Source organism: Papaver somniferum, chromosome 1 (genome assembly GCF_003573695.1).
Source record: "Papaver somniferum cultivar HN1 chromosome 1, ASM357369v1, whole genome shotgun sequence".
Taxonomy (NCBI): domain Eukaryota; kingdom Viridiplantae; phylum Streptophyta; class Magnoliopsida; order Ranunculales; family Papaveraceae; genus Papaver; species Papaver somniferum.
Genome location: NC_039358.1, coordinates 234,506,538 through 234,521,142, shown reverse-complemented (window position 1 = coordinate 234,521,142; position 14,605 = coordinate 234,506,538). Strand labels below are relative to the sequence as shown.

Sequence of the window (14,605 nt, the reverse complement as noted above, 5' to 3'; positions counted from 1 at the left end):
AATTCCAGTCAATGATTCTGCTTCTCCAGACCCAATATTGGGAGAATCACCACCTACAATTAGTTAAACTTATGAAATTTCTCAATTCCGAACAGATGAAACTATGAAATTTGTTCCCAACCATAAGCATCTAAGCAAATCAAAACATAAAAAATCGCTAAAATGAAGATGTAGTAAAAATTACTCACCAGCAGGTTGTCGAATTCCTCCTGCAACATCAAGGGAGCAGTCATCTTCCTCCGTTACTTTGTTCTTGTTTCGTTAAGACCAGTAAGCACTAGAACCTGCACCTTGACAATCTCCACTTGTCTTCTTAAGAAGATAATTTGCACGATAATTGCAATGTTTTTGACAATATCTAGTCTTAGGAACACTACAATCATCATCACCATGACCCATCCTTAAATTGTTGCGTCTCCATTCCATTATTTTTAGAACAACGTTGTTCATCTGATAAAAATTAAGTAAAATTTTTGTAATGTTTTTCATAAAAAATCAGTAAATGAAGAATTACTTACTAGTAGGTGGTTGAATTTGAAGGGAGCAGTGATCTTCCTCCTCGTCCAATACCTTCTTCCTCCTTTTCGAGACCCTAGTTTCTTCTATAGGACCAGTAGCAACACTACAACCACCTTCACCATCTCCACTTCTCTTCTTCTTCTTTTTAAGATACTTATAAAAATTTGCATAATAATGTTTTTGACAATATCTCCTCTTAAGAACTCTATCCAGATCATCAACATGACCCATCCTGAAATTATTGCATCTCCATCCACCATTAGATTGACAACAACGCTGTTCATCTGGAGGTAGATTCTTCTTCTCCATCTCCATCTCCTTGTCCTTGTAGTTCTTCTTATACTTCTTCTTGGTTAGAGGTTCAATCTCTTTTGAAGTGAAGCCGTTTGTTAAAGAATCAGTAAGAATTATGTAATGAAAATCACAAAATTGTAGTTTATTATCACCACTAACATTCTTGCATTTCACGCTGTTTCTTCTGCAAATCTGCTGTCCACCACCGCCGCCACCACCAGCTGCCTGATGAGTCTCCATCTCCATTACAACAACAAAAATCGATTTTGCCCTAGAAATCAGAAATCAGACTTCACTGTTCCTAAAAGACGATTGACAAAATTGATTTAAGAATTCTCTCTCAAGTACAACTGAAGTAGGGATTGGTTGGTGGGGTTTTTCTTTCTTTCTGGCTATCATACCCTTGCAATGTTCCTCTCACTGTTCCAAGGGCATTTTAGTCACAAGATTTTTGATGATAATATGACACCTTTTACTACTACCGTAATAGTGAAGTAAAATAAGATGTTCCACATGGTACCACTTTCGTGCCACATCATAGGGATTTCTTTTTTATATTCTTTTGGTCTATAAAATTTTTAGTATCGACATATTTTAACCTCACATCACCTGTATCAATTCCACGTGGATTCTGTTACTGTACTAACTCGCATGACAGTGGCAAGAGAAAAAAAAAGTTTGTTTCAGTTGAGTTCTTTTTCTATAATTTTCATACTTTAGAAACAAAAGTATAAGAGAATGATAAAGTTTTATTTTTCCAATATCCAAGTACATGGTATTAAAATGGACCAAGGTTTGAAAATCGGGTCATGGCTCAGGTCAGGGCCGCTTGATGTGTGACCATTATAGCGCGTTTCGACAGGTGTGGGCACGGTTCGGGTAAAAAATGCATTTTTTGAGGGAAGAAAACATGTTTTCTCTATGTCATTTTTTAAAATAACAGCATTATAAGATTATAACTGTTAAATCCAAAAAAAAGTATGGTTTGAAATTCCTATCTAACGATTATAACGTGCAAAGACAGTTTTAACGGGTCTAATATCGCTATTACAACATTTTTATGGATTATTATTTTATTATTAAAATTTTAATTGTAATTTTAAAATCTTTAATTTAAAAAAAAAAAGAATAGTAAGAAAATATTATCACATTCCTTTTTCTAATTAAAAGAACAGTTGTAACTAGCGTGAAAACGAGAAAAATGGTCTAAAAACTCGCGCTAAAATGTCATTTAGAAGAAAAAGAAAAACGCAAAATTCAATTTTAGAAAAAGCATTATAACATGCGTGAAAATAATTATAATGAAAAGAGACGAGGAGATGATGATGGTACTGCGATTATGAGATGAAACAGAGGAAGACGACCTGGATTCATAACAAGAACAATTTAGAATAAGAACATATGATGGAGAGGTAAGTTTTCTGTCGGAAGAAATAGATATGAAGGTGGAAATGAATGGGATAAAGGTTAAACAGATTAATGGATTTATATCTTAACGTTATCGAAAATTATTGTAGCGGAAACTGACTCAGCCGGTTCCATTACGATAATCCCAAAAGTTTCTTTAATTTTTTCGTTTCCGATATCTAATAGTCGTTATTACGGAAAATATCCTAAAGGATATCGGATTCTTGGAAACGATTATCGGATTTCGAGATTCTATTAATAGCTCTAATAGGAACCAGATTCTTGAAAATGGTTAACAAGGTCCTAAACAAACATTTTCTTTTTATCTTCTTTTGGTCTATAAAGGTTTTGGTTCAAACTCAAGTCGCCAACATCAACTCTATGTGATTTTTTTATTGTACTAACTCACATGACAGTTATCGAAAATGTTATTTAACTCTCATTTTACCTTCCTATTCACCTCCCTACAATCTAAACATCTAGATTAAGATTCACATTTATGTATAGGTAGGGTTCACCATTTCTCAAATGTGAGGTTTCGATTGTAGGGTGATAAATGGGAAGGTGTAAAAGATGGATTTGAATAGCACTGCCGATTTTTTATTTTTGTTGAGTTCTTTTTCTGCAATCTTAGTACTTTAGAAACAACATTATACGATGATATCAAAATTTTCTTTTTCCAACATCCAAGTACATGGTATTAAAATGGACCAAGAGGTCCATCACAGTCGTAAGAATTCTCAAACACCACTACCAGTGACGGGTTGACTAACTTTGGCTCCACCTTTCCCTAAAATAATTAAATCTATGTAAAAATCCTTCGATTTTTTCTTATGATTTGTGTTTAGTCCACCGGACTCCACCCAAATCAAATTATTTTTGTAGCCCCAGTATTTTAAATTCAGGCTCCCCCCCTACTGGCCACTACCATAAATGTTCTAGGCCGAAGCCCTTTTCTTGTCCACAAAATGACACAGAGATGAAATATATATTATAATCTTGTAAAATTAACGATGAATTTTCTACAGGAAAGCCTTGCAGTGTTTGGCACAAGTGGGTGGATTAAATCTGTGACAACCCCGATCACTGGAGAATCATCCGTCAGTTGGGTATTGAAGAGGCGAGACATCGAAGTCAAGATTGGTTAACGTAACTCCGGCGACCTTCTCCGCCTTAACTCTGGATGGATTCTTTTTGTCCATATTTTTCTTTCTTCTGGGGTAGAAACGACCCCAATTTTAGAAGACGATATAGCACTAGTAGTTTTTATATCCACGACTCTCATTAATAGTTATGGTCTATGATTCAATCACAGTAAGAGGGAGTAAACCTAAATATGGTTTCTAGGGTTTAAGTAAAGCTAAATATGGTCTTATGATTCATATAATAAAACTAAACACAACAGTCAACACTCCCGGCATGATATAAGAACAGAAACCCATTTTTCTGTTCAATGTTCAAACTACAAAAACAAAGACAAAAAAGATATATGGAGAGTAACTAGAGAAAGATGCAGCTGAGCTTTGAGTAATTAGGAGCGGACAGCGTTCCTAGATATTTACTATCTAGTTACAAAAGGTTCCCCTTTCTCGAGCAATGAGCATATGAATTAAAACCTATGAATAAAACTAATAATAGTAGAAAACAATGCCATTACCTGATCACCAACCTAAGCATACCCATGAATTGTGCTAAATCATGCCCGAGGTTCATCTCATCTTTGGAAAAATCAAGTTCTTCGTGTATAAAAACTACTACTAGTATTAGTATTAGTTGTTTTATCTCAATTCCCCAATTTAAGATTTTAAAATTTTGCAAAGCTATTGACATGCCAATGTAGAGGAAAAAGATCTTCTGTTGGGCCATGGATGAGCTCCAACTTTTTAAACTCAATGTCATAATAGTAATAACTATACTCATCGATATAGCTGGGCGCACCCACAATATAGCAATGTGCAAATATAAGCTTCATTTTAGGAACTGTGAGAATCGTCAATGGCTGAATATATGAAACACAAGGACTTCTTACGCTCTCTTCCATACTAAAGTTGAACCTGATCTCCGACAATTCATGCTCATCTTCATCACGATTATAATCTTTCTTCTCCAAAGTCCTATCCTTAATACATTTGTCTCGATAGTATAATGTGATAAGCATAATAACCCTTCCATCGCATTAAGAACACATTCGAGCTTCAAAGTTGAAACCTCGTTGGGGAGCTTGATTTTAACATAAACTTCTCTAGTAGCATCAAGATGAAGTATGTAATTTTCATCTGAATCATGCGGTTTAACTATCATATGTAAATAGTCACGTGGTTTACCTCTCTTGCTGACATAAATGCTTGGACGAAATAAGGGAAATAAATATAACTTCTCCACTTCAAAGTTAAAATTAGATAAACGAAAAGCATCCGGAACAACTATCTCTCTCCACGGATCGCCACCGTGTCTTAACCCATCTCCAACCGTAAGGTCCACAAAACACGACCTTGTGTTTGTCAATTAACGGGTCATAGCACAAACAAAAGCAACGTCTTTCAGAGGGTGGAAGATCATTGATTGGTAAGGGTATGATGGTTGAAAAACGACTGCTCGGATTATAAACATAGTACTTGGACCATGTTTTGCATACGCAAACTCTCTTGTGAGTATATCATATGTTATGATATCGCCGGGAATTACACATGATATCGTCTTCTCCTTTTCGGGTTTCTTACTTTTGAAACGCTCCTCCATTGCAAGTTATATTTTGTGAAACCCTAAACCCTAAAGCAGAATAAATAAATTAAGAGTGAAGACTCCTCTCGACTTTATAGAGCTGGGTCCTGGGACATCAACAACCTAACTCGCAAGTGCTCAATTTTTCTGTTGTTTGTTAAACGGGTCGGGCATCATGAGCAGTCCTTGATATATAAAAGGGTAATTCAGCTAGGGGGTAGATTATATTTCAATTTGTTTCCTTACCACTTGAGTCCATCATGTGCTAGTCATTCAGTGGCGGAGCCGGCTTTTAAGTTTTAGGGGGCCTAAAAAACAATTGATAAACTTGATGGACTAAATTATTAAACATTAGGGGGCTAAATCCTAAAAACTAGAGGACTAAACCTAAAAACTGAAGAAACCTAAGGACTAAATATGGATTTTCGAAATTTTAGGGGGGCTAGAGCTCGACCCTTGGCTCGGCACCTTGCTCATTCAAAAGTATTCTCAAGTCGCCTACAATGTCCTTTTCTTTACATGCTCGAAGCTAAAAATTCTTGAGCTCCTTGAAGGGTTCTGAATATCAGGGAAGAAAAAAGAACAAGAACGAGAACGCATTATCCAATCCATGTACACATGACTCTCCAGCCAAGAACAGCAGCAGCAATGCAGCAAAGAAAATGCAAAATCTTGCTTGCCTAATGCCGACCCAAATCATGGAAACGTTCTCGTCTGACTTAGAAGAGCCGAGCTGCTTCAAATTGCGTTTTCTTAATATGGAAAAGAAGCGGTGGTACATTGATGTTAACTATGATTGTCTGGGTTAACTTTTTCTTGTGACTAAAACTAATAGAAGTATCGCAGTTGTTAATTGTAACCCCCGAGCGGTTGAGTTTCTTTTTCCTGTGACATCTCCAATTCCATCGTACGTTGACTGGAGCATAAATGGAACAATGAAGCATGCAAATTCTTAGAATTTTGACAAAAAGGTAAATACAAGATTTATGTTTCTTTTGAGGTTTTAATAGTGGTTAATTTTTGGAACGAAATAGGGTTCAAGTCTTAATTCCTCTTTTTGTCAGTACGTAAATGTTTTTTGTTTTTTTTGTACAGTTCCTAATCTGCTTATTTCAAAATCTGGGGCCAAGTTTCAGGGGCTTTGGAGATCATGATGATCATATGAAACTTAATTAAAATCTACCACTAGAATCTGGATGAGTTTTATTAAGATATGCTCGTGCTTAACTTCGGTTCTGATTTTGCTAATTGATATAAACAAATGCAGCAAGACAGCAACTTCAATTAAACACAAAAACAACTGAGTTAAACCTTACCATTTAATTGATTTTCCCAATTCTCCTATCTCCATCTGGTTTTTTCACTAGACTTCATCTTTCTAGAAAACTATATATGCAACACAGTCAGTTACCATGTTACTAGTTCTAGTAACAAAAGAGACATTACAATAAAATCAAAGGGGTAATCTAGTTGTGATTTCAGTAATTATATTTTACACATTTCATTATCAGTTCCATGAGCTAATTAAACAAGGGTTGTTTTTTCTCCATGTACACCTATCAGAACAACCTCAAGCGTAACTACCAAAGTATCACGTACTAGATACCACATCGTAGAGTGATACACATCCAACGTGCCATTTGAGGTAGTCAAAAGGAGACGCAAGATATCAATGCCTAGTGAAAAAAGTAAAAGCCACTTACACAACAATCTATATCACTTAGAAATTTGATTTCCATAGCTGGCAGTTGTAGTTGGAAGGAAAAATGGACCTTTTCCGTTTTGGTAAATATTGAAGTATCTTTTAGCCAGCCTCGTTATCCGCTTTAGAATCGAACATCTCCAACTCTTTGTAGACTTGTTTGGGCCACCTTTACAGTTCTCATCCATTGGAAACTTCACCAAATTAGTACACCTGTTAAATGAAAACATCAATAAGGCTAAAAGTGTATGAAAATGAAAAACCAAGAAAAGATGTCACTGTTGATTCTTCTCATTATTATGAACATGTTGCTGTCTGGTTTTCCTGCACAAAATAAGGAATCTTACGGATACGGCAAAGAGTAACTGATTTATATATGGCAAATAAAACCTAATACAGAATTAATTTACTAATATAAGAAAAGATTTTGTGTATATATAACTAAAATATATCCGTAACACTCCATATTTAGAAAGCTTTCCTTTAAAACATTAATATGCTTCTTCTCTTTTATAATAAAACATTACAGTAATAAGATCTAATACGATTTTTTATACTACTTTTTTTGGTCCAAAATCGAACATAATAAGGCTTTATAGATTTTATACAGTAAAAAATATTAACTTGACTAGATTACGTTAAATTCATATCATATATTAACTTTTTTTGATTGATAAATAAGTAAATTAAATATGGATTCCATGATGTTTCAATATAGATATGCAATATGTATAAACTGAAGTTCAGAATTCCATATTGTTGTGTTCATCAAAATCTTTTCTAGATCACAAAAATGGGTAAAACAACACCCACACTTTTCATTTTTCTTCTAACAATCGTCACTCATGTTTCACTACTGTTTAACTCAGTCATTGCAGTTAATCCCAAAGGTTTTACATTGAGGATGGTTCACAAAGACTCCGAAGACTCGCCTTTATATGATCCTGCTGAAATTCATTTGATGACACCAGAGGAAAGATTTCAAAAACTCATCGACCAATCCAAAGCTCGAGCGCATTACATTGGTTCACATATATTACTCAATAACAATAGAACGATGAACCCCGATGTTGTTCGTATGCCACTAGCTCGTGAAGAATCAGGATGGTACGTTGGATCGGTAGGTATAGGTACATTTCCTCCTGATGAATCACCAACATTCATGACATACTCTTTGATGGTTGATACAGGTAGTGATCTTACTTGGCTTCAATGCAACGGTGCCACACAAACTTTCTATCAAGATGCCCCTCTTTATCCGTGGGACGAGTCACAAACATATCATCCTATTCCTTGCCTTAGTCATCCATACTGCACGGTCGATAGTTGCAATATCAACGGCGAATGTGTTTATAAAGTAGCTTATATGAGTGATGCAGTTACGACTTGTGTTATTGCTAAAGAAACATTCACTATGAACTCAGATACTGCGGGTGGTGGTGGCCTTGAAAGTTTTCAACTACTCATGGGTTGTGGTTTCTGCCAAGAAAATTTTGATTCCTCCTTCGGTAATAACCACAAAATCGGAAAGCCTGATCCTATTGCAGGAATACTTGGTTTGGCAAGAGGACCAATGTCTTTTCTGAATCAATTAGCTGATGATGGACAAGGTAAATTTTCCTACTGCTTGGAGAGATCTAACAAGCCTAACGCTGGAGACACATATATAAGCTTTGGCGCAGATGCGACAATTGGAGGTGGAGGTCAACAAGTATATGAAACTCCCATAGTAGTAACCCCCGTTCATTTACAGTCATCGGCTTATTACTTAACTCTGGAGGATATCAGTGTTGGTTTAAACCCAGTAGGTTTTGCGAGAGGAGAATTTGAGCTTAAATATGATGGAACCGGCGGTTGTGCCATAGATACGGGGAGTCCGTTTAGCATAATGTATAAAGATCATTTTGATAGAGTTGCAAAGTTGGTTATGGCACATTTTCAACAGTTTGGCATTCCTGTTGCTGCACCCACGGGAGATGGCCTTTGTTTTGTTATACCGAAAGGAGAGTTTACAGTTCCCATCATAACATTTCATTTTCAAAGCCAGGCTGATTTTGTTGTTTCAGAGACTGGTTTTGTACAAATCGGCGAAAATGTTTGTTTAGCTATTAGCCGATCAGAATTCAAGACGCCAGCTTTCATTTTAGGAGCAATGCAACAAGTTAATAAGAGGATTTTGCATGATAACATGAATATGAGATTCTCATTTGCTGATGAGATATGCTAATTAAATAGGTTTATGATGAAACTCACAATCTAAGGCCGGGGTTTTGATTACTGTTCTGCTGATCAAGAAATGTTGATCATTTTCTTTTGCAATTTAATAAACCTTGCGTTTTTAGGGGCCACTCAAAAGGATTTAGGGGCCAACAATAAAACAAAAAAGGTCACCCGAAGGGAAAATGTAGCCAGCCCTTATCTCGCATAATTCGTAATGGCAAAATTACCCTTATATATTCGGAGGATATGATAACATTTTTATCCTCCGATTTCAATCGGAAGACAAAAATTTACCCAGACTTCCGATTGTAGTCAGTGCAGTATTAGAATGATTTCTGTTTCATTTTTCCATTTCTTTTCATTTTTGAGTTGTTAAAGTTATAGAGAAGAAGGTGAAGGAAAAAAGGGAAAACCCATTTTATCACTACAAAAATGGATGGATATGAAGAAGAAGGTGAGAATCATGGCGAAGACGATTTGGGGTATATGTTGAATGATCCAAACTTTTGTGGAGAGGAAAACCTAGACGACCCTTTCATGGAAGAAAATGGGGAATCGCCTGATATTGAAGCTAACGATGCATGTAAAACACAGGTATTGTGTTAAGAAACTCAAATACTCGATTTGCATGCGTTTGTGTGCTTTTGTAAACAAGAAAAACCGATTATTGCATGCATTGAATGCCATGAACTACCCCGATTCGGTAGATAATTTCTCGAATAAACTTACGAATATAACACACTGAGTACCAAATATGTATATCGGCAGTTCCAAGATAGTAATTTACTGCCGAATATGAGAAAAAACCCCAAACTGGTTTTCCAAAAAAATCTACATTCGGTAGTTATGTAGAGTTATTTACCTCCGAATGGCCCCAAAAACGAATTCCTCAAAAAATTTCAAAACTCAGTATTCTTATCCTTTACAATCGGTAATAGTTTAACATTATTTGACTGCCGAATATAACAGTGGCCTCAAAATAAAATTTCCGAAAACTTGAAAATCGGATGTTTATCGATTAAAGTTATCTCCCGGTTATTTATATTCGGCTGTTTTACTATATATTTTAGATTCCGATTATATCATTTTTTGCACTCAGTAAACTGTGTACATTCATTTGCATAAATCGGGTGTTTTGGGTAACCGATAGGATTCCGAATATAGTATATTCGGCAGTTTGACTTATTTAATAACATCCGATTATTGTATAATAATTTGTTGCTTTCATATGCATGTCGTTGAAGAGTTTGTTGATGATTTCTATTTGAGGCCCCGACACTTCCCTATACTATGCAAACGATTTGGTATACTCATTACTACTTTTCTTTTTTTTCAAAATTTATATGCTAAATGGTTATGCTTATTAGATTTGTTTTGTTTTATGCACGTTTAGACATTTGGAAGTAAGAAGGAGGCAAAGGAATGGCTTATGAACAAGGCAAAAGATAACATGTGCGAGGTAGTTCAAAATAATCATGTTAGTGACACTCGATTTGAAATGATTTGTGAGCGAGGTGGGACGCGAAAGAGTCACGAGGGAAAGAATAGTAAGTATGTACGGAAGACGAATAGGAAATACCGAAGCAATACCAAAAAGATAGGATGTCCATTTAAGATTGTCTTCTTTAAGCCCGATGGTATTAAAGGTAAAGACTATAAAATGTATAAAGTTGATAACGGTTGTCACAACCATGATGATCTGTTGGATTTAATTGGACATGTAATGGTTGCCAAGTTAAAACCACATCAAATGCAGACGGTGAGGTCTATGCGGATCCAAAAAGCGAGTGCGATCTTAAGTAAAATAAAGGAGGACGACCCCGACAACTTGTCTTCTTTGTCTACAATTAAGTCAGCCCTACCTACGATCAAAAGGACTGAATGGGATGGTAGAACGGTCATGCAACAATCGGAGTGGTTAGCGGAGTTACACGGCTACACCTTGAGAAGGGAAGAAAAGGATGGTATAGTGGTTCGTATTTTCTTGGCACATCCCGAAATGATCCAATTGGCTCAATGCTTTCATCAAATTTTGTTGATAGATGCTACTTATAAGACAAACAAGTATAACATGCCGTTGTTGAACATTGCTTGCCATACTTCGGACAAAAACACGTTTACGATTGCATGGGGTTTAATGGATCATGAGAACAATGTGAGTTTCATTTGGATGTTGGAGACGTTGAGGTCCATTTATAACGGTGATAATTTTCCAAGGGTTATTGTAACGGATAACGATCAAGCCTTAATGCATGCAATAGCGGTAGTGTTTCCGGAAGCCCAAAACTTGCAATGTACGTGGCACATTCAATGCAATCTCAAAACCAATTGCCATCATCATTTCCAAGCTAAAAGACCAAGGAAGGGTACCAAGAGGTCAAAGGAAGAGGATGAGCGCATTAGTAAATTAACCGTGGAAGAACGTAAGGAAGAGGATAGGTTATTTGAAGAAAAGTGGAAGGAGGATGGAATTATTTGGAAAATGTTCATGAAAGCATGGGACAAAATCGTTTGGTCGATGACCGAGGAAATTTACGAATGTAACTTGAAGAAATTTGAGGATGAATACGGCACGGACTACCCAAAACCGGTTGAGTATTGTAAAAAACAATGGTTAACGATTAAGGAGAGGTTTGTGTTTGCATGGACATATGAATATCGTAACTTCAAGAACGAGGCGACAAGCATTGCGGAGGGGTCTCATGGTCGACTAAAGAAAATACTAATTGGTAGTCAAAATGGAGTTGTGTCGATCCAAGAAGCAATCCATGAATTCACCAATCGTGATCTCGTAAAGATTAGGAAATGTATGCAATTTATCCAATTCCCGATGGAACATATTAAGGAAAAATTGCTTCTAAGGGGAGTTGTTCATAAAGTTTCAAGATGGGCAATAAATCGCATGATGAAAATTGAAGTTATATAAAACTTATGATGACGAGAATACGGTTTGTGTTTGCAAGGATATGATAGGTATTGGACTCCCGTGTCGTCATAATTTCGGTAGGTATGTTGAAGTGATTGACATCAATGATATTCATCCATTTTGCAAGCAATTAAATTTCACTCCGAACACCCCGGTAGTAGATGGTCCGTCTTTCTTGGAGTCGGAATTGTGTGCACGAATAGCCGAGCGTTACGCTACATCAAACGACACCAAAAAGCAAATATTGATGCATAATTTGGAGGAAGCCCTTCACCCTTTTTTAAGGGAGGTTGATGAACCTATTAAGCAAAAGAACACCGGTAGGCCGAACACCGAAGTGTCGAGGACCATCCAAAGAAAAGAGTTGAAGGAGTATTTGTCTAATAAAAGATTATTGTCTAGGCACGAGCGTTCGGAAGCCGAATTTGAAGATGAGCCGGAACCTAAGAAAAGAGGTCGTCCAAGACATGATCAAAGTGGACCACCGAATACCCAACATTCGGAAATAGATATGGATCATTTCCTAACGAATATGCGTCATTTGGAGTTCAGTAACCTATAGTTTTTCTGGCCTGTATATTCGGTAGTAATATCAAAAGAATATTTCCGATTATATATAATCGGAAATAAAACTAAGTACCTAGACACCGAATAACCAACATTCGGAAAACGAGATGGATCATTTCCTACCGAATATGCGTCATTTGGAGTTATGAATATGCATCATATGTATTGTCTACCGAATAACTATAGAGTGAGTTATAGAGTTAAAGAAAAAACCTGCAATAGAGCCACGTTCCCGGCAACTTGGCATGTTCCTAGCCTCGAAGCCTTTCTCAACTCTTCCATCAAGAATGCTAGGCATGCCGTGCCCCAAGAATAGTCACCGACTTCATAGAGAGGATCCAAACGTTGTATAAGTTTGGCGTCGATCCGGTTGCCAGAAGTATTGGGGAATATGACACATCCCAATACACAAAGGAGATATGCGGTGGCAGCGTGGTTCACTTGCTCATCAGTTAACGTTCCATTCTTTTCCTTCTCCAAGGTGCCTCGGAATATATTCATCAAAGCTGTAATGTTGATTTGTCTTGTTCTGTAACTTGCATGCCTCCTAAACTCTGTTGTTGTTGTCTCTTCATCCCAACCTAAGCACTTTTTAGTTAGAGAATAAAGGTGTGCCCAACTTAACTGCAATGTGTAGTTAAACTTCACAACTGTGCCTTGGTCGGGAAGGTTAAGAATCTGCACAACATCATCCGGAGTAATCGTCATCTCCCCAAACGGCATATGGAAAGTATCGGTCTCAGGATACATTCTCTCCACGAACACCGATATGTCCACACGATCATGTTCCAACAATAAATTCTCGGCGGCATTAGCTAACCCCGAGTTGGCAACAATTGACTTGAACCTTTCACATTCACCTGATAAAGACCACGCAAGCATTTTTGTTGGTGCGGCGGTAGGTTTGAGTAGACGGACCGCATCTTGATGATCCTATTAAAGTACATAAAAAAATCCTTAATACAAATATTACGATATAACACATAGACAATACATTAATAAAAAATAGTAATTTTATTACCTCGGTTTCGTATATTTCTCTGGCCCATGAGTCTTTGTATCCAAATAGCAATTTTCCTCCATCCGCCGGTAGCCCAAGGATTGTGCCTGTTGGAATACCCTTCTTCTTCAAGTGATGAGGGACAAGATGTGATGCTTTCTTAGCAATATCCTTCTTTACACCATCTTTTCCTTTTTTGGCTTTTTGGGTACCACTTGGTTGTCCTTCTTCTTATACTCTTGGCACTGGATCAACTGGTTCAATTTCATGGTGGGGTGTAACTTGTGGAGCAGTTGGTTCTGCACTTTGTTTAGAGGATTGTTCAATACTTGGTTGCACCCCTTGTTCACTGCCTTGTTGTTCTACACTTTGTTCAGCACTTGGTTGCACTCCTTGTTGACTGCTTTGTTCTTGTAAGCTTTGTTGAGCACTTGAATTATCTTTGGCACTCTTTTCCCTCCTAGCAGTAGCTGTCACTTTCTTCCTCCTTTCTCGACTTTGTCTAAACAACAAAGAAAGGAACAATATTTACAAACTATACAATCGGAAGACAAAGTATGGAAATATAACCCGAATGTAAACATTCGGACGTAAGAAGACACATATTGTTCCCGAATACAAAACAATCGAAAGATAACTAAACATAATTACAACCGAATATGCATCAATTGGAGTTCAGAAGCTCTAAATTTTTCATCCTACACAATCGGAAGACAAAGTACACAACTATAACCCGAATAAACAAATTCGGAAGTAAGAAGACACATATTTTTCCCGAATGAAAAACAATCGGAATATAACTAAACATGTTTACAACCGAATATTCATCAACTGGAGTTCAGAAACTCTAAAATTTTATCCTACACAATCGGAGGTATAAAACATTATATTGTCTTCCGAATAAATACTGGCCCCAAAATGGGATTTTTCCTATATCAGAAATTCTGAGATTTTTTCAATATATATATATATATATATATATATATATATATTCGGTAGTGAGTGTACTTCCGAATACTGTGTGTCTACTTAAACATATTCGGGAGCCAAAAAATTCATTAAACTACCGATTATTACCAGTTTGTATCCAGGAAGATATGGCCAACAATATTCGGCCGATAACCATCAAATATTTCTCCCGAATACTGTCGATGTTCTTGAGAAATGAAGAACACGACTACATTCGGAAGTAAATAAGCATGAATATCGCCCGAATCTGGATAAATAAGCGAAAACCCTTGAATATTTT

At 36.6% G+C, this 14,605-nt stretch overlaps 1 protein-coding gene across 1 annotated transcript; it reads left to right on the top strand.

Annotated features, from left to right (window-relative positions):
• The first annotated feature begins 7,436 nt into the window (after positions 1-7,436).
• On the top strand, positions 7,437-8,870 carry LOC113272775 (aspartic proteinase CDR1-like). Its single transcript, XM_026522576.1, has one exon. It carries the CDS (start codon positions 7,437-7,439, stop codon positions 8,868-8,870), a length of 1,434 nt encoding a protein of 477 aa, XP_026378361.1.
• The last annotated feature ends 5,735 nt before the right edge of the window (positions 8,871-14,605 follow it).